Source organism: Cucurbita moschata, unplaced genomic scaffold (genome assembly GCF_002738365.1).
Source record: "Cucurbita moschata cultivar Rifu unplaced genomic scaffold, Cmos_1.0 Cmo_Scf00020, whole genome shotgun sequence".
Classification (NCBI taxonomy): domain Eukaryota; kingdom Viridiplantae; phylum Streptophyta; class Magnoliopsida; order Cucurbitales; family Cucurbitaceae; genus Cucurbita; species Cucurbita moschata.
In genome coordinates, this window is record NW_019268536.1 from 1,150,693 (window position 1) to 1,168,871 (window position 18,179).

The following is an 18,179-nucleotide window of genomic DNA, read 5'->3' on the forward strand; positions in this document are numbered from 1 at the left end:
CCTTTTTTTTTTTTTTTTTTTTCGTGGGAAGGAAATAAAGGGGGGAAACCCGAAACCCCATTAATTAATTATAGATATTATTCTCAAAAGTAACGTTCTTTATTAGTTGCAAGGAAAAAGAAGAGTTTTTTTTTTCGAACTCAGAAAAATTATTAATGGACGGGGAAATTCACTGAGTCAACTCGGTTAACTGGAAGCGAGTTGAATCGAGCAGACTCGGTCTATAATCTGAATCAAACGAAACGAAATGATGGTATCTCAGAAAATTCACCGCAGATCCATACTTTGTTAGTTGAAATCAGCACTATCTATCGCCGCCGGCGTCTTGATATGGCCACCGTTCCGCCGCCACTGGTATTTGAATATCAAATGTTGACCGTGGCTCCGCAGTGGCGATTCTTGTAGCTTGAAGGCGGCAACAATGGCTTCCACACCTCTAAAGCTATGAGATTCTGATAAAAATGGCCGATAGAAGAGAGAGCTGCATGAAGAAGAAGCTGAGAACTATATATATAGAGCAAACAGAAGTGATAAAATGAAGAATTGGAATCGATAAAGCAGAACAAGAACAATCAAATAGTATTGAAATTTTGAAATGTACATGGAAATCCATTCACACTTCCTTTTTCTGATTTGTTCTTGCATCTATGAATATAGAAAAATCGTCACTGCATCGATCCACAAGCTTCCATGGATGAGTAAATAGTACCTCTGCGCCCTGATTCAACTGAATCTTGGAGGTACTCGATTGAATGCGAGTCGAAGAAGATTACTCTACAGTTTCCTTAATCAGCTACCCTCGTCAAAACTGAGTGTGATTCGCCTTCATACGCTCAAGAATGGCTGTTACCACTTCACCTTGTAGCTCGGTTTCTTCTTCTTCTTCCACCGCACCAGCAGCAGCATTTCCATTAGTTTTAGCATATCCATTTCTGTCTTTCTCCTGAAGTACAAGAAAAGCAAGCCGTTCCAAGGCGAGAGTAGCCTGCTTCTTAGCGAACACAGCATTCCTGATCTTCATCTCCGCTACAGCCCTAGCGTCAGCCGCCGCTCTTCGCATGGATTGAGCGGCGACACGAGCCGCAGCGACAATCGCCTTCGCCGATTTACCATCTCTACCGGCCAAAACGGCAACGGCGGGCTCCGATTGGCGAAGGCCGTCGGAGTCGAAACCGTCGAAGAAGGCAAAGCAAGGATCGGAGCAGACAGGGCAGAGGAACGTAGAAGAAAAACGAAAGGAAGCACAAGAGACATGAGATATTGAAGGGCATCTGAAGCACATAACTCGCTGATGAGACGACGGCGGAGTCGAATCGTCGTAAATATCGAAGCAAAGAGGACAGAAACGGGAAAGATTGTTCTTAAGGACGCAATTGGTGCAGAGACGACGGAAGGAAGCTTTGAAACGGACATTGTGGAGGATCCAGCATACGGACTGAGAAATCCCGCATTCGTGGCAGTTAGAAATGGAGTTGGATTGAAGATGGTTGTAGTGCGGCCGATTCATCGGAGGAACAGCAGCAGCATTCGCCGGGACAGAAACCCTAGAATCGGAACCGGCGACAAAATCCGGGGCTGTGAAAACGAGGAAGAAGAAGAAGTCGCCTGGCGATTTGGGTCTCTTTGTTTGAATTTTGAACTCAATCTGCACATCAACGTCTTCGTTCATTTTCTCCTAAATTATTAATTTTCCACCCTATATTCAATCAACCTTATTTATTTATTTAATTTTAATTATTAAGAATTTTAATCAGTTTTTATAAGAAAATTGTTGAAATATATTTACTTTTAATCTGTAATTCACAGTAGCTACCTAAAATCGAGCAATACTTAGACAAGCGTGTAATGAGCAGAATTTGAACTAGTTAAATTTCCTAATTATTTCATTTATTGTAAAGTTAATTATTTCATTTATTGTAAAGTTAAAGGTATAACTACTACGGACAGTGATTTGTTTTAAACCATACGTCCAGACTTCTTTTTGCCTTTGAAGACCAGTAAAATAAGCACGACTTTCTCGTTATCATAAATTACGTGCGGCTTCTTTTTGCCTTTGAAGACCAGTAAAATAAGCACGAGTTTCTCGTTATCATAAATTACATGGAATTCAACAGAGGAACAGGAATACGCTTCTACCATTTGATATGAAAGTTTACCTGGTTCCATATGCAAAGAAAATCAGGCAAGATTATCACATGTTCTATTGAATCACGGAATTATTATAATTGACATCGAAATTTTAATTCTTAAATATAAGTCATTAGTATTGAAATAGTGTAAATTCAATATTTTTTTAACAAGAGTGTAAACTAATAACCGAATCAACAGAACTCGGGTTGAGTTGGGATTCACCATATAGCTTCCTTTCATGGATTGGATTGACAAATTTGAAATTTTAATAGTTGGTTTGGGTCCAAAAAGTTGGTTATCCCAACCCAACTCAGTATAACTCAAAGGGGAAGATCATTTAGCTTCTCCGATGAGTATCATCAGTTGCAGGTGTTACCTTGATTGTTTCAGCTCCCCTTGTTGTCCAAGATGATCAGCTACAATTCTGCCAACATCCTCCACTCCAACTCCAATGCACAGAGGATTTGCAGAGCAGCTTTGTCCGGCCAACGCACCAGAGACTCTCACATTTGGTCCATCTCTGCATTTCCCCATGCATTTACACCCACAAACAGCACCATCAGCTCCCATCACCCTCTCAAATTCCTCCATCAATGCTGCTGCCCCTGCCTTCTTGCACTTGTTTCCCATACACACTTCAACCCTCCCTACAGATACCGATCGTGCGACGCCGATGTTTTTTGTGTCGGAATTGAGCAGTTGGGATTGCAAAGGAGGAGGCAGTGTTGATTCTTTGATGCCATTTGTCTTCCATTGATCTGGGAATGGCTGTGAAAGTGCCTTCCTTATTTGGTAGCTTGTGTTGGTCATGTAGCCTTCGTTGTCACTGGATTCAGAGGATGAAGATGATGATGACTCGTGAATTGTTTTTACTCGAGTTGCTTTAAGCTTGGCCTTCTCTAACTTCCTCCTTCTTTTCTGGTCCTTTTCCTCAGATTTTAGTTGTTGAAGCTGTTTTACCAATGCCTCTCTTGTTTCCTCGATCTGCAATTAAGGGAACAACAATGCGATCAATGGATGTTATCAAAAAATCTATTCAGCCAAAACAAATACAACAAGAAATCATTCATGAAGATTGAGTTCTAGTGCGATCGAGCAGAAACAAGAGATTTGGATCGCAAGTATATGCAAAGAAATCTCAAGCTCAACTCCGATTCAACATGGATAATTTATATTACTTAATTCGGATAAAGAGAAGAAAACATCTCAATTATTCAGCTGGTGCAGATCAAGTAGCGCGATCAAACCGGATTTAGGTCAAGAGATTTTAAAAATGCTTGAAGCGATTTTACAGAATTGTTCAACTTACAGAGAAGCGATCCGCTTGAAAGTCTCCGATCAAGCAATCATCAAATCGAAACACTAAGCCAGATTCGTGATCCGTAGATGAATAACCGGACAATCCTTTCAACAATTTCAATTTCTTCTTCACCGCTTCCTTCTCCTTCTTCAACCTCCTCCCCTGGCAATTCGGTCCAACATAATATCGCAAATGACCATTATCAGAAAACCTAGAAGAATCTATATTCCGACGACCGACGAGGCCAATAACGTGAGTTCCAGTACTAACAGAGCCACCGGAAACGGACAGGCTACAGGGAGCCCGCCGTGCATCGGCGCTGGCGACATCAACGGATTGAGCAATCTCGCAGCGGAAGAGGCTAGAGAGCCGCCGGGTAACGGCGCCGGAGACCTCCATGGATTCGAGGAGGATGGATTGAAGATTTCAACTAGGAAAGAAGCGACGAATCAAATTTTGAAACTAAACCAAATTACGGAAGGATCGAGTTTTGCTGACGTGGCGGATTTTGATTCGAAAGATGGAGGACCTCGTGTCGACTCACGTGGACCACGAGCTTTTTCCGTTCCCGCGCAAGCGCTGCATTAACCCCCGCCGTTGGATGATTATAGCGTGGATTGTATGGCTGGTGATAGTACACGTGGAAACACGTAGGATGCTGACGTGTACCGCTTTAAGTTTTTGGCTTTCCCTTTCCATTCAAACAAGAAACAAAAAACAAAAAATTCTTTAATTATTATTATTATTATTTTTTATTTTTTTTTGTAGTTGAAATTTTTTCTTATTTATTTTAATTTTTTTAAGAAATAATTATTTTAAAATAAATTAAGATAAGCGTGCCACCTTAATGAATATTCGTACCTTATTTAAAATAGAAGAAAATATATTTGGCGTATGAAATTTAAAAAATAATTGTTGAAGTGCTCGACATACTCATTGGTCTCTCTCGCTTCTTGTAGAAGATATATTTTCAGACACGTGTACACATCTCTCCCCAAAAGAGCATCAACGCCCAACAAAATGCCACCTGTAAGTCGATGCTAACACGTGGCTAATCCGTACACCCCAACCGACCTCTCCAGACGCCACGTATCATCCCGTCTTCCTCCGCCACGTCTACTCACCGTTTACCGCTTCTCCACTATAAAAAAAAAGCCCTAAATTCCCCATTTCGCCGGAGCTTAATTTTCTTCACTCTACTTCACGATTTCACTTATTTACTTTCAATTCATCAATCCAAATGCCTTCGATTCGAGTTCGCCGTTGCCGGATTGCTCTACCGGTGGCGGTAGCGGTGGCAGCGGTGGCGTTGCTGGTTTTTACGGCGAGTTTTTGCTGGAGCGAGAACGTGGTGCACGTTCCGTCGACGGAGGAGGGTCGAGATTACCAAGAAATGAAGGTTGAGACGGCGGCGAAAGATGAAAAGGAAAAGGATCAGTCGGCGGAGACTTGGACGGAATGGGCGAAAGAGAAGATTTCCGGCGGACTTGGACTGAAAAATGAACGGCCAGAAGATGGCGTAAAGAAAGTTACTGATTTCACTTCCGGTGCCGCTGAAAAGGCGAAGGACAAAATGGGGAATGCCGCCTCAGGTTCTGTTCTTAATAAATTTATAAACAAATTTCTTCGAAATTGGAAGTTTCTAGAGAATTTTTCTGTGAATTTACTAAAAAGCTCTTTTCCTCTCCGGTAGAAGCGGGACATTGCGGTGGTGAGAAGGGCAGAGAAGTGAAGGACACGGCGGCGGAGAAGGCCGGGAATGCGAAGGACAAGGCGGCTGAAATGGCGAACACGGCGGCCGGGAAGACAACCGAAGGAGCAGAGAAGGCGAAAGAATACGCATCCAATGCAGCAAAAGCAGCGAAGGAAAAAACCGCCTCGCTGAAGAACAGAGGCGAGGAAGTCGCCGGTGAGGCGGCGGAGAAAACGAGAGAAGCGGAGGAGGCAGCGAAGAAGAAAACAGAGGAAACAACGGAGGCGGCGAAGGAGAAGGGGAAGGAGACGAAGGAGAGCGCGGAGGCGGCGGCGAGAAGAGCAGAGGAGGCGAAGGAGAAGGTGAAGAGCTGGGCGAAGGACGGGTACGAGACGGCGAAGGAGAAGATAGGGGAGCAATACGAGGCGGCGAAGGAGAAAATGGAAGAGCAATACGAGGCGGCGAAGAAGAAGTCGCAGAGGATCAAAGACGACGTGGTTTGGTCGGAGGCGGAGATCGGGCCGGACGACGAGCTGTGAATAACTCCGGCATGGTGGCGGGAGTGTGTGTTCATATTATAATGTAGAGAAGAGAGTTTCGTTTTAAGATTTCAATAAATAGTTTTTAATGGTTTATAATTATTTATTTTTAGAATTCTATTATTACTAATAATCTTCATTTATTTAATCAATGAGACACGAAATAAATGCGACCAAAAATTTAAATAAATAACACTTTTTAGTCGGTACGTCTCCACGTGTTGTGTATTTTATTTTAAATGATTTCAGACTTGATTTTTGTACTTTCGTCGATTAAATAAGTAAAGTGACGAAATTAATAAAGATACACATTTTAAATTAACAAAAAATACGATTATATTTTTTTGCACTTTTATCTAAAAATAATATATTTAAATTTTTCATTTAAATATTATATAAAATATTCCTCTCCTCAAACAAAGTACACTATAAACCTCCCATGGGGTTTATGAAGCTCTTGAGAGAGGCTCGACTCCTTTTTTTGGAGTCCTTGAACAAAGTACACTATTTGTTCGACACTTTAGTCACTTTTGACTATACCTTCGAGACTCACAATTTTTTGTTCGATATTTGAGAATTCTATTGACATGGTTAAGTTTACACTTTAGTACTAAGCTTCGATATTAGGCATGGCTCTGATACCATATTAGAAATCACGACTCTTCATAATGGTATGATATTGTCCACTTTGATCATAAGCTCTCGTATTTTTGCTTTGGGGAGTAATCTTCTAAAAATACCCTTATCCTACTGTATTTTATTTATTTTATTTTTAAAGTATCCTTTTAACATTACGACTATATTTAAAAAATATTTTATTTTAAAAATATCCTTTTAACATTACACTATAATTAAAAAATATTATTTTTAAACTTATTTTTAAAATATAATATCAATAAAATTTGTAAAGTAACATTAAAACTTTGTTACCATTTAAAACAATTTCAAATATACTTTTTCAAAGATATTTTTTAAAAAAATTAGAGTTTCTTTTTACTTTCTAAAAATTTAAGGATGTTACTCTCTCGAGGATGGTATGATATAAACTCATGATCATTCCTTAAATTACCCCGACGTGGGACTTTCATCCAACACCTCCCCTCGAACAAAGTATGCTTCCTCTTAATCAAAATTCGATTCCTTTTCTTTTGGAGTCCTTTGTTCGACATTTGAGGATTTTATTGACATGGCTAAGTTTTAGGACATGATTCTAATACTATGTTAGATGAACACGAATCCAACACCTCCCCCTTCGAACAAAGTACGCTTCCTCTTAATTGAGACTCGACTCCTTTTCTTTCTGGAGTCATTTGTTCGACATTTGAGGATTCTATTAACATGGCTAAGTTTTAGGGCATGACTTTGATACTATGTCACACGAACACGGCGTTTTAGGGCATAACTTTGATACTATGTCACACGAACACGGCGTTTTAGGGCATAACTTTGATACTATGTTAGATGAACACGACTCTCTAGGATGGTATGATATTGTCCACTTTGAGCATAAGCTCTCATAGCTTTGCTTTGGGCTTCCCGAAAAGGCTTCATTCCAATGGAGATAGTATCCCTTGATTATAATCCCATGACCATTCCCTAAATTAGTCGATGTAAGACTTTCCTCCGACAGTTTCTTTAGATAAAATGTGAAGTTCAACCGTATTTTTATTAATAAAACGAAAAAAAAAAAAAAAAACTTAAAAAATTACCATATAACAAAAAGTTCAAAAGGATAAGGATAAAGATTTTTTAAAATTATTATTTAAAAGTAAAGACAAGAATTTTATAACCAATTATAATTATTTTAATGGCAATACTCACGTTTAACACAAAGAGCCAAAAACGGTTGCGTTTCGTGTAAAGTCAATATCATCAGGTAAAATTCGGAGGCGGAAAAAAGAAAAGGAAAATAAATAAATAAATGCAATCATCCAAAGAAAATTGGAGAAAATATTAAAAACGGAAAAAGAAAGCCCAATGAAGCGCGTGGGGTCAATAGTACGTGGTTGCCATTAAAAGTGACAGTCACGCACTGTTCCCGCGCGTGGGGTTCCATTCTGTTCATTTATTGAATCGTTGAATAATCGAAGGCGCGAAGCCAAGTAAAGGGCCAAAAAAGAAAATAAATGAATAAATAATAATTAAAAAATTATTTAAAAGGAGAGAGAGAGAGAGACCACAAACTTGGCAGAGAGAAAGACGCAGTGGTGAAAGAGGAAGACGAAGAAGAAGGAGAATGAGAGTTGGTAAGTATGAGTTGGGGAAGACTCTCGGAGAAGGCAATTTCGGCAAGGTGAAGTTGGCCGCCGATATCCGTACCGGTCGCCGTTACGCAGTCAAGATCCTCGACAAGACTAGGATTCTCCGTCTCAACTTCTCCGACCAGGTTTCTTTCCATTTCATTTCTTCCTTTTTTTTTCTTTATGTTCTTATTGTTATTTAGCGAATCGTACTGATGCAATCGGAATCGATTGCAGATTAAGCGTGAAATAAGTACTCTCAAGCTCCTCAGGCATCCGAATGTTGTAAGACTTTATGAGGTTTGTATTCGAACGAGCGTGATTCGGATGGATTTAGTGAAGAAATTAGTGTTTTGAACTTTTTTGTATGGATGTTACAGGTTTTAGCTAGTAAGACGAAGATTTATATGGTTCTGGAGTGCGCCTCTGGTGGAGAATTGTTTGATAGAATTGTAAGTGTGTTTTATGATGTTGATTTGGTTGAACTCCTGTTGGACATAGTCATAGAATTGGGGAGTTTAAGTTAGAGATTACTTTGTGCGTGTTTTAGGAATCCAAAGGTAAGATGAATGAAGCGGAAGGTCGAAGGCTCTTCCAGCAGCTTATTGATGGTCTCAGCTACTGCCATGAAAAAGGAGTTTACCACAGGGATCTCAAGGTATTTACATGCAGTTTCTGTCTCCTTTCGTGAAACAATAACTCTTCATACCATTTTTATTTGATATTCTTTTGCCGGTTGATCCTTCTAGCTGGAAAACGTGCTTGTTGATGATAAGGGAAACATTAAGATTTCTGATTTTGGCCTCAGTGCTTTACCACAGAATTGCAGGGTAATATTCTATAGAAATCTACTTTTGAGATCATGTCATCTAGATCTAGGCTACTTAATTCGTAGTTGAAGAACTAGAATTGATGGATAGTTTATGGCCTTAGGAAGATGGTTTGCTGCACACTACCTGTGGAAGTCCCAACTATGTTGCACCAGAGGTTCTTGCTAACAGAGGATACAATGGAGCCGCCTCTGATATATGGTCATGTGGGGTTATTTTGTATGTCATTCTTACGGGCTGTCTTCCATTCGACGAGACCAATCTATCTTTACTTTATAAAAAGGTACCTAAAGCTGACTACGTTAGGGGAAAAAAGAAGAACAAACTAGAAACTAACATATCCCTTGTATTCTTTCGATTCCCTGTCTCTCTCTCTTTTTCTGTTTCCCCTTTAGCAAGTATATTTATATGCATCAACGTTCGTTGTAGACTTTGAGGGGGGATTTTCAGATACCCAAATGGTTATCGGCAGGTGCCAGAAAGTTGATAGGGAGAACTCTTGACCCCAATCCAAACACACGCATTACAATAGCAGGAATTAAAGAGAATGAGTGGTTCAAGACCGACTATAATCCTGCTTCTCCTGGTTATGACGATGAGGAGGAGGGTCCACTTGATGATCAGGATGATGCCATCTCAACGCCTGATGAGGTATATGTAGTGATAAACAAATTGTTTCTCCTTGTTTTTCCCCCACCCCTTCTTACCAGTTTTATCATGTTTTACTGATGAGATTTCGGATTTATACCTTTGGCATAGCCATCCGACGTCGAAAACAGCCCAAAATCTCCATCTATTATCAATGCGTTTGAGTTAATTGGGATGTCTTCAAGTCTGGATCTGTCTGGTTTCTTTGAGCAAGAGGTGAGAGTACAAGTGCAGAAGGCTTGTTTGTTCATTTTATACTCTTGTTTGATTACCTAACGTTCTAATCTGAATAATCATAGGATGTTTCCGAGAGGAAGATCAGATTTACATCCAACCATTCGGCCAAGGACTTGCTAGAGAGAATCGAAATTATCGCAACGGATATGGGATTTCGAGTCCAAAAGAAAAGTGGAAAGGTTGGTACTCAGTTCTTAGCATTGAAAGAGTGTGGTAGATGTCAACATCGTTAACCCATCCATGGAAATGGGTTTTAATAAGAGTTGTGGTCATCGTTGCCTGCCGCATCGTTGCCTGCCGTTTTAAATTACAAACGACCCCTCAATTACAAACGACCCCTTATAAGGCCGTTGCCCTTTCTTGCAACATGCCTGTAACATCTTTTCTTTTCTGCGTCTTTAGTTGAAAGTGATGCAAGAGGTAAGATGCCAAAGAAGCCTAAGTAATCTATCATTTGTGGCAGAGGTAAAAATTTCATTAAAGTTACGTTTTAAATTTCATGAGACCTGATGCCAATAGTTGCTCCCATTAACCAAATCTGCTGAATTCTTGTCCCAGGTCTTTGAGATAAGCCCGTTTCTTCATGTAGTTGAACTGAAAAAATCTTTTGGAGATTCATCAGCTTATAGACAGGTACACATTTCGAAGTAAAAATTGTCGATTTGGAATGATTTTTTACGTGCTTAGAACGATTTTTTGCTCTTAAAATACATTTCTAAGCATTTAGAAGGTCATTCGAAAGAGTCCCAAAGTAATAGATTAGAAAAACTCTGCTAAGGAAGCCACTTTTTTCTATTAAAAAGATTCTTAACTTCTAACATCAATTCAATTCAATTCAATTCAAATCCTGCAGTTGTGTGAAAGGCTATCAAATGATTTGGGCACAAACCCAGAGCTCGAACGGCATAATTCAAGCTCCTTAGCAGTAAACAGTACATGTTAGAAGAAATTGATACACAGATTTCTAGTTGAATCATTATAATTTTATAATTTGGATTGATTTCAAGGTCTTTGGTTGGTGCATAAGTGGGTATAAATGTAGATAATAGATAGAGCCAAATATTACATGGCAGGAAGCCTCCTTTGTATCCCCTTGTATGTAAAACTCTATACCAAATGTATAAGAACACAAAATTCATTAGTATGATGGAAGTTTGAGAATATAATCATAGTTCTCTTCCTCTTTTGTAACACAGATCTTCTAAACAATTTGATATACATATTACTTTATCCTATATTGGGTTCTTTCCATCTAAGATTACACTTTCTGATGAAAATATGAGCCCTTCCAAATCATATTGCTGCACAGGAATTGGCTTTTTTTTCTCAACCTTATAAACAATTATTCACAACCATGAAGGCTAAAAATGTAACTCATAAGAAACTTAATTTCCTAACCTTGTTGAGATAAATGGTAGTCCGATACCGAGACTGTGTGGCAAGTCGATTGGCTTTTTTTCTCAAGCTTATAAACAATTATTCACAACCATGAAGCTAAAAATGTAACTCAAAAGAAACTTAGTTTCCTAACCTCGTCGAGATAAATGGTAGTCTGATACCGAGACTATGTGGCAAGTCGATTGCCGAGCTCTTCACTATAGACCTGTATCAAACCGCTGTCGTCGTCATTTTGGAGCTTATCGTTTAGTATGGCCTTGTATTGATCATCTCTGTTCTCCAAGCTGCGTATGAATTCAACCTAAGAACAAAAAAGAATAGTTTGTCATACATCACAACAAGGCAGAGGTAACATGTTTCACAACCAAAAACAAACACAATCATCTCAGAATTTAGAGATATGCCCAGGAAACATTCACCTGTTTTTGAAAAAAGTCGAATTCATCGGAGCTAAGAGAGCCATCACTATTTGAATCCAGAAGTTGCATCATCTCTCGTGCATCTTCTCCGGCGGCGTCAACACCGAGGTCTTCCATGACATCGACAAGCTCCTCAATGCTTATCCTACCATCTCCATTCTTGTCGAGAAGGCCGAAAACTCGACCTCTTTGGTCAGTATGTATCCCTTTATAGTTAGACGATGGAAAATCTTTAAGACGTAGAGCAGCAAGTTCAGCTGCAGCCAACATTTTGGCCTTGAGCCGCTTTGCCTATAGCATTGACAAACAACCACATCAATCTCAAACTTATAGAACAAAACTACTAATTCAAGTGTATTAAACCATTAAAATAGATACTAACTTCTTCTGGATCTGTGAGACCTCCCTTGTATAATGAATGTGATGCTGTTCCACCAGCAGCCAATTTGTCCATCTCTGTAGTTCGTATCTGTATTTCCATTAATGGCTTTGTCTTGCTCTCTTCACTCACATCCACAGCCATGTGTAAGCTCTTATAGCCATTGGGTTTTGGCCTTGCAATATAGTCTTTAGTCCTATGGGGTATCTCTTTCCACTGTGACTTTATAATTTCACCTGCCTGGTAGCAAGCTCTCTCACCCATTTCTGATGAATCCATCCCGGACCTAGGCTTCAATATGACACGTAATCCTAGAATATCGTTAACTTCCTCGAGTTTTCGACCATCTTTCAGGAGTTTCTTCATGGTACTAGATCGACTCTTATAGCGACCTTTGACAGAAATATCTTCCACCATCTCTGTTAATATAGGATCATTCTTCAAGGACTGTTCCAACTTGTCCTTGTATGTTTCGATCAAAGACTTACTTCCTGACTCGTGGCTTCGCAACCACGAATCTACGTAGAAGTAGGAGCAAGGAAACAAGTAACGGAAAGAAAGATCCTCCAACTGAAGTGATAAGAAGTTGGCTCCTACTGCAAATGCTAATGGTGCATGGATCTTCAAAACCTCAAGAGAAAGCATCTGCTGCTGGTATCTTGGCAAGAATTGGAGATGCCTCATTGAATCAAGCTTCAGAGCCAGCTCTAAAATCAAGGCTCTAATATCATAATATGTAAGACAGAACCTTCTTAAAGCAGCTGAACTATCGTCGTCGAAAATATCGACTCTCGAAGGAATCTGCTTCACACGTAGGAGCTCGTGCAGTAGATGAGCAGTACTTATGCCTATCTGGTTCTTGACTTCCTGAATGGATATTCCCCCAGCCTCCATGACCTCTCTAAGAATGCCTGCGGATATAACTTCTGCATCCATCTGTGATAATGGTTTGTTCCAAAATGTATCAGTGACTGAAAGTCTCAAATCTATCAAGTTCAGACTGAAACTCACAGAAAAGGCTGTTGAGCAGTATAGAGCTCCCATTAAGAACAATGCCTATTGCGATGTTAAAGCAATAATAAGCAACATAAAGCATTCAGTTCCATCTCTTCTCTTCTCCATCCCCAACGGAGATCCCACATCAATTGGGGAGGAGAACGAAACATTCTTTATAAGGGTGTGGAAGCTTTTCCCTAACAAACCCGTTTTAAAAACCTAGACGAGAAGCCCATAAGGGAATGCTAAAGAGGACAATATCTACTAGTGAAGGGGGTGGACACGAAGCAGTGTGCCAGCAAGGACATTGGGCCCCACAGGGGTGGATTGGTAGGAGGTCTCATGTCGATTGGAGAAAGGAACGAGTGTCACCGAGGACATTGGGCCCCGAAAGGGGGTGGATTATGAGATCCCACATCAGGAGGAGAACGAAGCATTCTTTATTAGGGTTTGGAAACCTCTCCATAACAAATGCGTTTTAAAAACCTCGAGGGATGTTCGAAAAGAAAAACCAAAAGAGGATAATATCTACTAGCATAACCCTTGCACAAGGATGACACGCACAAATCGAGAAATGGTATTAGAGCCAGTCACCAGACGGTGCGAGGCACTAGTCGGAGTAGGGCTAGACCCTTTCCATAGTAGACGCGTTTTAAAACCGTGAAGTGGACGGCGATACGTAACGAGCTAAAGCAGACAATATCTTTAGCGGTGTGCTTGGGCTGTTACAAGTGGTATCAAAGTCAGACACCAGGCGGTGTGCCAGTGAGAACGTTGGGCACCCAAAGGGATGGATTGTGAGATCCTTCATCAAGTGGAGAGGATAACGACACATTGCTTATAAAGGTGTGGAAACCTCTCCCTATTAGACGAAACCTTATGAAAAGTCCAAAAAGAAAAGTCTAAGAGGACAATATCTAATTGAAAACCTATCAACAAATCATTATTCCATCGATTGATTTTAAATTAATTTGAAAAATATATATAATTATACCTTTTAGCAGAAAGCTCTGTAATCTCCTCTAACCATAAGCCACAAAAGTTTCTGAACTTGATAAAGAAGAGAAGGAAAGATTAAGCTGGAAGCTGAGGAAGTTGCAGAGAATCCAGTAGCGAAAAGCAGGCAATTGAGATTTAAACAACCAAACTCTGAAACCAACGCTACTATGGATTGAACAATAGTTAAACTAAAGCATACGATCGATCGATCAAATAACAATCAAGACCATAAGAACAAAGAATCGAAGCGATAGCAACTCAATTAGTATCAACAACAACAACAGAAACGCCATTAGAAAGAGCAAGAAAACCTGGAGATCGGCGAGAATAAGAGCCACAGACAAGGCCTTCGAGAGCGGAGAGCGGCCATCTGGTAGCAGAGGAAAACTCTGCAAGATAGGGATCGAGAGCTTGAGAGTGACGAAGAGGATCACAGACGAACTAGTGGAATTGAGATTCATCCTATCGGTAAGCTCATTGAAGGCTCCGATGAGCTCCACCACTAATTTCCCGCCGGCATGCTCCGGCACGGTGGCGGGAAGATCAGGTACGCCGGAGGTGGAGGACGCTCGCAAATACAGAAGGCGGTATCGAGCGAGAGGCTTGAGTGGGCGGGGACAGTGGCGGAGGAGAAGATTGGGAGGGGCAAGATTATGACAGTCGGTGAGAGAACGGAGGGAGAGGAAGTGGAGGTCCGGGGAAGGATTAATGGCGGAGAAGAGCTCCATTATTGTGGGTCTGAAGCTCAATCCGGAAGGAGCGGAGCCATTATTGAGTTCAAAGGAGCTTGAATGAAGGTGACGCAGACGCCGCAACTGCCACACGAATTAAAAGTTGGATTTATGGGTTTTATTTGTTTTTTTTTTAATATATTATTTTTATAAATACTAATTATCCTTTTTTTTAATTGTTATAAAAAAAAATTGAATTTTATATTTAATTTTTTAAAAAAATACTCTCCCTTTCTATTTTTTCTTAAATTAAGTACTAAATAATAGTTTATTGTTAGTCAATTTTGAAATAATTTAATCCTTAAAACATATTTAAAAATAATATAATTATTAAATTTGTAATTTTGTATCTGTTTTTTAAAATTTTTAAATTAAATTTTAATTTAGTATCTAATAACAGTCCTATTCATAAATAAATAAATAAATAAATAAAAGAAAGCTCATAGGCTGAGGTTGAGAACGATCCAAACTCAGAGAAGCGCACTGCAATCCTTCTGAAAGCTACAGAATTGAACTCCCGAAGTAACCATGGAAGCTTTGGCCTCAGCTCACTCAAAAGCTCCTTTCAAGTTCAGGATGTGAGTTTTTTCTCGCTTTCATCTCCACTATTGTTCTTTTCATTGATTTCTCTTTCTCATGGTTTTATATTTCTTATGTTTTCGATCATTATCGAAGTCCGACGGCGGAGTATCTAATGCCAATTCGTTTGGACATTGAAATCGACGGTCAGAGGTTCAAAGATGCCTTCACCTGGAACTCTTCTGGTAATTTTCATTGCTTACCTTGGTTGTGCCTGTTATGTTTCCTTTTAAATCAGTGATGATTCATGTGTAGGTTAGTTTCAGCTCTTGACTGCTCGAATTTAGGTTTTATTTTTTTCTCCCTAAATTTAGGATTTCTGAGTTGTAAAACTGAATTAATCACTGTTTTACCGATGATTTTGGCCGCCGTATTGCTGATACTTTAATGAAGGACTTGTAAACTTCGTTTGGTTTAAATATCTGACTTAATGTCTTCCATTGTGACTGTGTTTTGGTTTAGTATTTAGGCCCGAAATCAGTGTTTTGAAAGTTCATAGTATGGCGAACTAAAGCACAGTAGACATTGAGAACGTAAGTGTTCTTGCCACATCGACTAATTTAGAAAATGATCATGGATTTATAATCAAGAAATACAATCTCCATTGGTGTGAGGCCTAAGCCCAAAGCAAAGATAGGAGAGCTTATGCTCAAAGTGGACAATATCATACCATTGTGGAGAGTCGTGTTCATCTAACATGGTATCAGAGTCATGCCCTAAACTTAGCTATGTCAATAGAATCCTCAAATGTCGACAAAGGCCTCCAAAAGAAAAGGAATCGAGGCTCCTCGAAGGCATAATAAAAAATGACTAAGACTCCAAAAGAAAATAGATTCGAGCCTCGATTAAGGGGAGCGTACTTTGTTCGAGGGGAGGTGTTGGATGAAAGTCTCACATTGGCTAATTTAGGGAATGAGCATGGGTTTATAATCAAGGAATACTATCTCCATTGGTGTGAGACCTTTTGGGGAAGCCCAGAGCAAAGCCATGAGAGCTTATGCTCAAAGTGGGACAATATCATACTACTGTGGAGAGTCGTGTTCATCTAACAAGTGTAAGGCATTTTGTGTTAAATAGGTCTATATTGTTCATCTCAATTTTATGTGTCTAATGATGCTTTAAACTTTCAATTTTGTATACAACAGCTCTTTGAATTTTAAATAATGTCAAATATTTCAAGGACGTATTAGACACAAAATTAAAAAGTTCAAGGACTTGTTAAATATTAATTTGAAAGTTTAGAGACTTATTAGAGACTCAAGGACCTCTAATTAAAAAAAAGTTGAAAGTTCCTCTAATTAAAAAATAGTTGAATTTCAAGTAATAAACTTGTAGTTTAACTTAAAACTTATACAAATGAAAAGTAGTATTATGGACAATAAGGCATTGAAAAAGTTAAGAAATTAGAGCCTTTGTAAGAGATGGGGGACAAAAATAATCATTTTCTTTAAAAATCTTTGTTAGTTTCTCCCATATGATGCTGTAATTTTGTCATTTGGAAAAGGAGGTTGAAAGAACTTTCTCATAGAGTTTAATCATTCTCAGGCTTTATGAGAGTCTTTAAATTATATGAATGGCTTGTTATGCACTTTGTAAGCTTTGAGAGACAACATGAGTTTTTAACTTGGGAGCTTGAATCTAGGAACTCAGAGGCTATCTTAAAACGTTCCAAAACCACTGGCACCTACCATTGAGGGTTTACTTGAAAATGCCTTTTTTGCTCTTCTGATAATATCTTCAGTAACGTCATGATATTTGATGTTTACTCTAGATCCAGATTCAGAGGGTGCTCTTTGCAAAGAGGACGGTGAAAGATTTAAAGCTTCCCCCGTTATTTATAACACAAATTGCACAATCCATTCAAGTAAGGATAATAGTCATCCGCGTCTCTCTCTCCCATTCTTCAAGGATTTGAATGGTCAGCCTAACCATGTCTCCTTTAGATATTAACAACAAAACCTTATAACTTAGATCATTACTTATAATGAAATCTTGACTTGCCATCAAATTTATCATGTTTTCTCTTGGGTTTTGCTTATCAGTTGCAACTTACAGAATTTCAATCCTTTGAAGGTCAAGATATGTATAGTGGTGAAACGGTCATTTCAATCAAGGTTTGTCTAGTTTGCGTTAACAATGCCAATCTCTTGACAACTATCTCCCTTTGTCATTATTCTACAGCTTGATGCCAAATAATGCAATTTTATTTCTTTCCCAGCTTGATCTCCGAGTGAACAATACCCTCATAAAAGATCAGTCTCTGTGGGTAAAGTTGAGCATACTCTTGATACATTTGACTGGAACAAATACTTATTCAGCTTACTTGTGCAAAATGATATATTTTTTAGGACTTGAACAACTATGAGAGCGACCCTGAAGAGTTTTCCATGACATTCTGCAAAGATTTGGGTATTGAAGACCCTGAAGTAGGAGTGAGTAAAGATCAATTGAATATGTAACTATAATGCACAAAGTTAAAACTGTATGTTCCATGTAAATTGGTTCCTTCGGTTGTGAGAAGGCAGCATCCCATGTTAAAGGGATGGATTATCAATGAGATATTTTTCGCCTAAATTGTCATCCTGTACATGTTTTTCTCCAACTATTTGATACTAAGAGAATTTCATTTATTTTTGTGAGGTAGCCTGCAATTGCTTTTGTAATTAGAGAACAGCTCTATGAGGTTATTTTTTTCTTGCCTGTTAAAGCCTCCTCCTCAAAACTATTTCTTTTTTTCTAATTCTCTTCACATTCTGAGTGATTTATTTCATCACTGCATCTTCATGTGTCTATCTTCCAGATAGCTGTGCAGAATGTTAATTCATCAAGAGAAAGCAGAATGAGCAAGTTTGAGCATGTTCCTGCAAGGTATCTATTTAGATATTCAAACTTGTGCATTTTTCCTCATTCTATCTAAATATTTACCATCATTCATTTGCCTATTGCGATGGTACGTTTCTCTGTTTGGCGCAACAGTAAAACTGGAGGTGCTTCGGTGGACCTCGTGAAGTTATTTGGTAATAAATCTCGATTCACTATTTTTTTTTTTTTTTTTTTTTTA

The 18,179-nt window shown here is 39.0% G+C and overlaps 5 protein-coding genes and 1 pseudogene across 7 annotated transcripts; 3 read left to right on the forward strand and 3 right to left on the reverse strand.

Annotated features, from left to right (window-relative positions):
- Positions 1-9: 9 nt before the first annotated feature.
- On the reverse strand, positions 10-1,687 carry LOC111457661. 3 transcript variants are annotated; one of them, XR_002712994.1, is made up of 2 exons: positions 710-1,687; positions 10-452 (listed from the first exon to the last, which is right to left on the reverse strand). XR_002712994.1 is itself a non-coding variant. In XM_023100002.1 (1 exon), exon 1 carries the CDS (start codon positions 1,667-1,669, stop codon positions 803-805), a length of 867 nt encoding a protein of 288 aa, XP_022955770.1. In that variant the 5' UTR covers positions 1,670-1,687; the 3' UTR covers positions 544-802. The 3 variants fall into 3 exon arrangements, 1 of the variants encoding a protein (XP_022955770.1); XR_002712993.1 differs by having other exon boundaries at positions 10-481; XM_023100002.1 differs by lacking the exon at positions 10-452 and having other exon boundaries at positions 544-1,687.
- A 566-nt stretch (positions 1,688-2,253) lies between these two features.
- On the reverse strand, positions 2,254-3,856 carry LOC111457454 (diacylglycerol O-acyltransferase 3, cytosolic-like). The gene is made up of 2 exons (XM_023099657.1): positions 3,440-3,856; positions 2,254-3,114 (listed from the first exon to the last, which is right to left on the reverse strand). The coding sequence occupies exons 1-2, from the start codon at positions 3,827-3,829 to the stop codon at positions 2,503-2,505; spliced, it is 1,002 nt and encodes a 333-aa protein (XP_022955425.1). The 5' UTR covers positions 3,830-3,856; the 3' UTR covers positions 2,254-2,502.
- A 733-nt stretch (positions 3,857-4,589) lies between these two features.
- LOC111457602 (late embryogenesis abundant protein D-29) lies at positions 4,590-5,764 on the forward strand. The gene is made up of 2 exons (XM_023099906.1): positions 4,590-5,022; positions 5,124-5,764. Exons 1-2 carry the CDS (start codon positions 4,671-4,673, stop codon positions 5,660-5,662), a joined length of 891 nt encoding a protein of 296 aa, XP_022955674.1. The 5' UTR covers positions 4,590-4,670; the 3' UTR covers positions 5,663-5,764.
- A 2,074-nt stretch (positions 5,765-7,838) lies between these two features.
- Positions 7,839-10,804, forward strand: LOC111457601 (CBL-interacting serine/threonine-protein kinase 1-like). Its single transcript, XM_023099905.1, has 12 exons — positions 7,839-8,048; positions 8,140-8,202; positions 8,283-8,354; positions 8,453-8,560; positions 8,652-8,732; positions 8,836-9,015; positions 9,162-9,383; positions 9,492-9,596; positions 9,680-9,796; positions 10,020-10,082; positions 10,176-10,250; positions 10,471-10,804. Exons 1-12 carry the CDS (start codon positions 7,899-7,901, stop codon positions 10,558-10,560), a joined length of 1,326 nt encoding a protein of 441 aa, XP_022955673.1. The 5' UTR covers positions 7,839-7,898; the 3' UTR covers positions 10,561-10,804.
- Positions 10,805-10,819: 15 nt separating this feature from the next.
- LOC111457600 (probable GTP diphosphokinase CRSH, chloroplastic) lies at positions 10,820-14,655 on the reverse strand. The gene is made up of 4 exons (XM_023099904.1): positions 14,120-14,655; positions 11,817-12,749; positions 11,435-11,725; positions 10,820-11,316 (listed from the first exon to the last, which is right to left on the reverse strand). Exons 1-4 carry the CDS (start codon positions 14,534-14,536, stop codon positions 11,182-11,184), a joined length of 1,776 nt encoding a protein of 591 aa, XP_022955672.1. The 5' UTR covers positions 14,537-14,655; the 3' UTR covers positions 10,820-11,181.
- Positions 13,540-18,179, forward strand: part of LOC111457611 — a 6,602-nt pseudogene continuing 1,962 nt past the window's right edge.

What these genes read in the sequence shown, in the direction of transcription:
- LOC111457661 (XM_023100002.1), bottom strand. Translation starts at nt 1,669, where the DNA reads ATGAACGAAGACGTTGATGTGCAGATTGAGTTCAAAATTCAAACAAAG.
- LOC111457454 (XM_023099657.1), bottom strand. Translation starts at nt 3,829, where the DNA reads ATGGAGGTCTCCGGCGCCGTTACCCGGCGGCTCTCTAGCCTCTTCCGC. An exon ending in TTCAAGCGGATCGCTTCTCT is followed by an intron (nt 3,115 to 3,439) that starts GTAAGTTGAACA and finishes CCTTAATTGCAG; the next exon opens with ATCGAGGAAACAAGAGAGGC.
- LOC111457602 (XM_023099906.1), top strand. Translation starts at nt 4,671, where the DNA reads ATGCCTTCGATTCGAGTTCGCCGTTGCCGGATTGCTCTACCGGTGGCG. An exon ending in AATGGGGAATGCCGCCTCAG is followed by an intron (nt 5,023 to 5,123) that starts GTTCTGTTCTTA and finishes CCTCTCCGGTAG; the next exon opens with AAGCGGGACATTGCGGTGGT.
- LOC111457601 (XM_023099905.1), top strand. Translation starts at nt 7,899, where the DNA reads ATGAGAGTTGGTAAGTATGAGTTGGGGAAGACTCTCGGAGAAGGCAAT. An exon ending in GAGAATTGTTTGATAGAATT is followed by an intron (nt 8,355 to 8,452) that starts GTAAGTGTGTTT and finishes TGCGTGTTTTAG; the next exon opens with GAATCCAAAGGTAAGATGAA. An exon ending in TTTACCACAGGGATCTCAAG is followed by an intron (nt 8,561 to 8,651) that starts GTATTTACATGC and finishes TGATCCTTCTAG; the next exon opens with CTGGAAAACGTGCTTGTTGA.
- LOC111457600 (XM_023099904.1), bottom strand. Translation starts at nt 14,536, where the DNA reads ATGGAGCTCTTCTCCGCCATTAATCCTTCCCCGGACCTCCACTTCCTC. An exon ending in GTCTCACAGATCCAGAAGAA is followed by an intron (nt 11,726 to 11,816) that starts GTTAGTATCTAT and finishes TCAATGCTATAG; the next exon opens with GCAAAGCGGCTCAAGGCCAA. An exon ending in TCGACTTTTTTCAAAAACAG is followed by an intron (nt 11,317 to 11,434) that starts GTGAATGTTTCC and finishes TTTTGTTCTTAG; the next exon opens with GTTGAATTCATACGCAGCTT.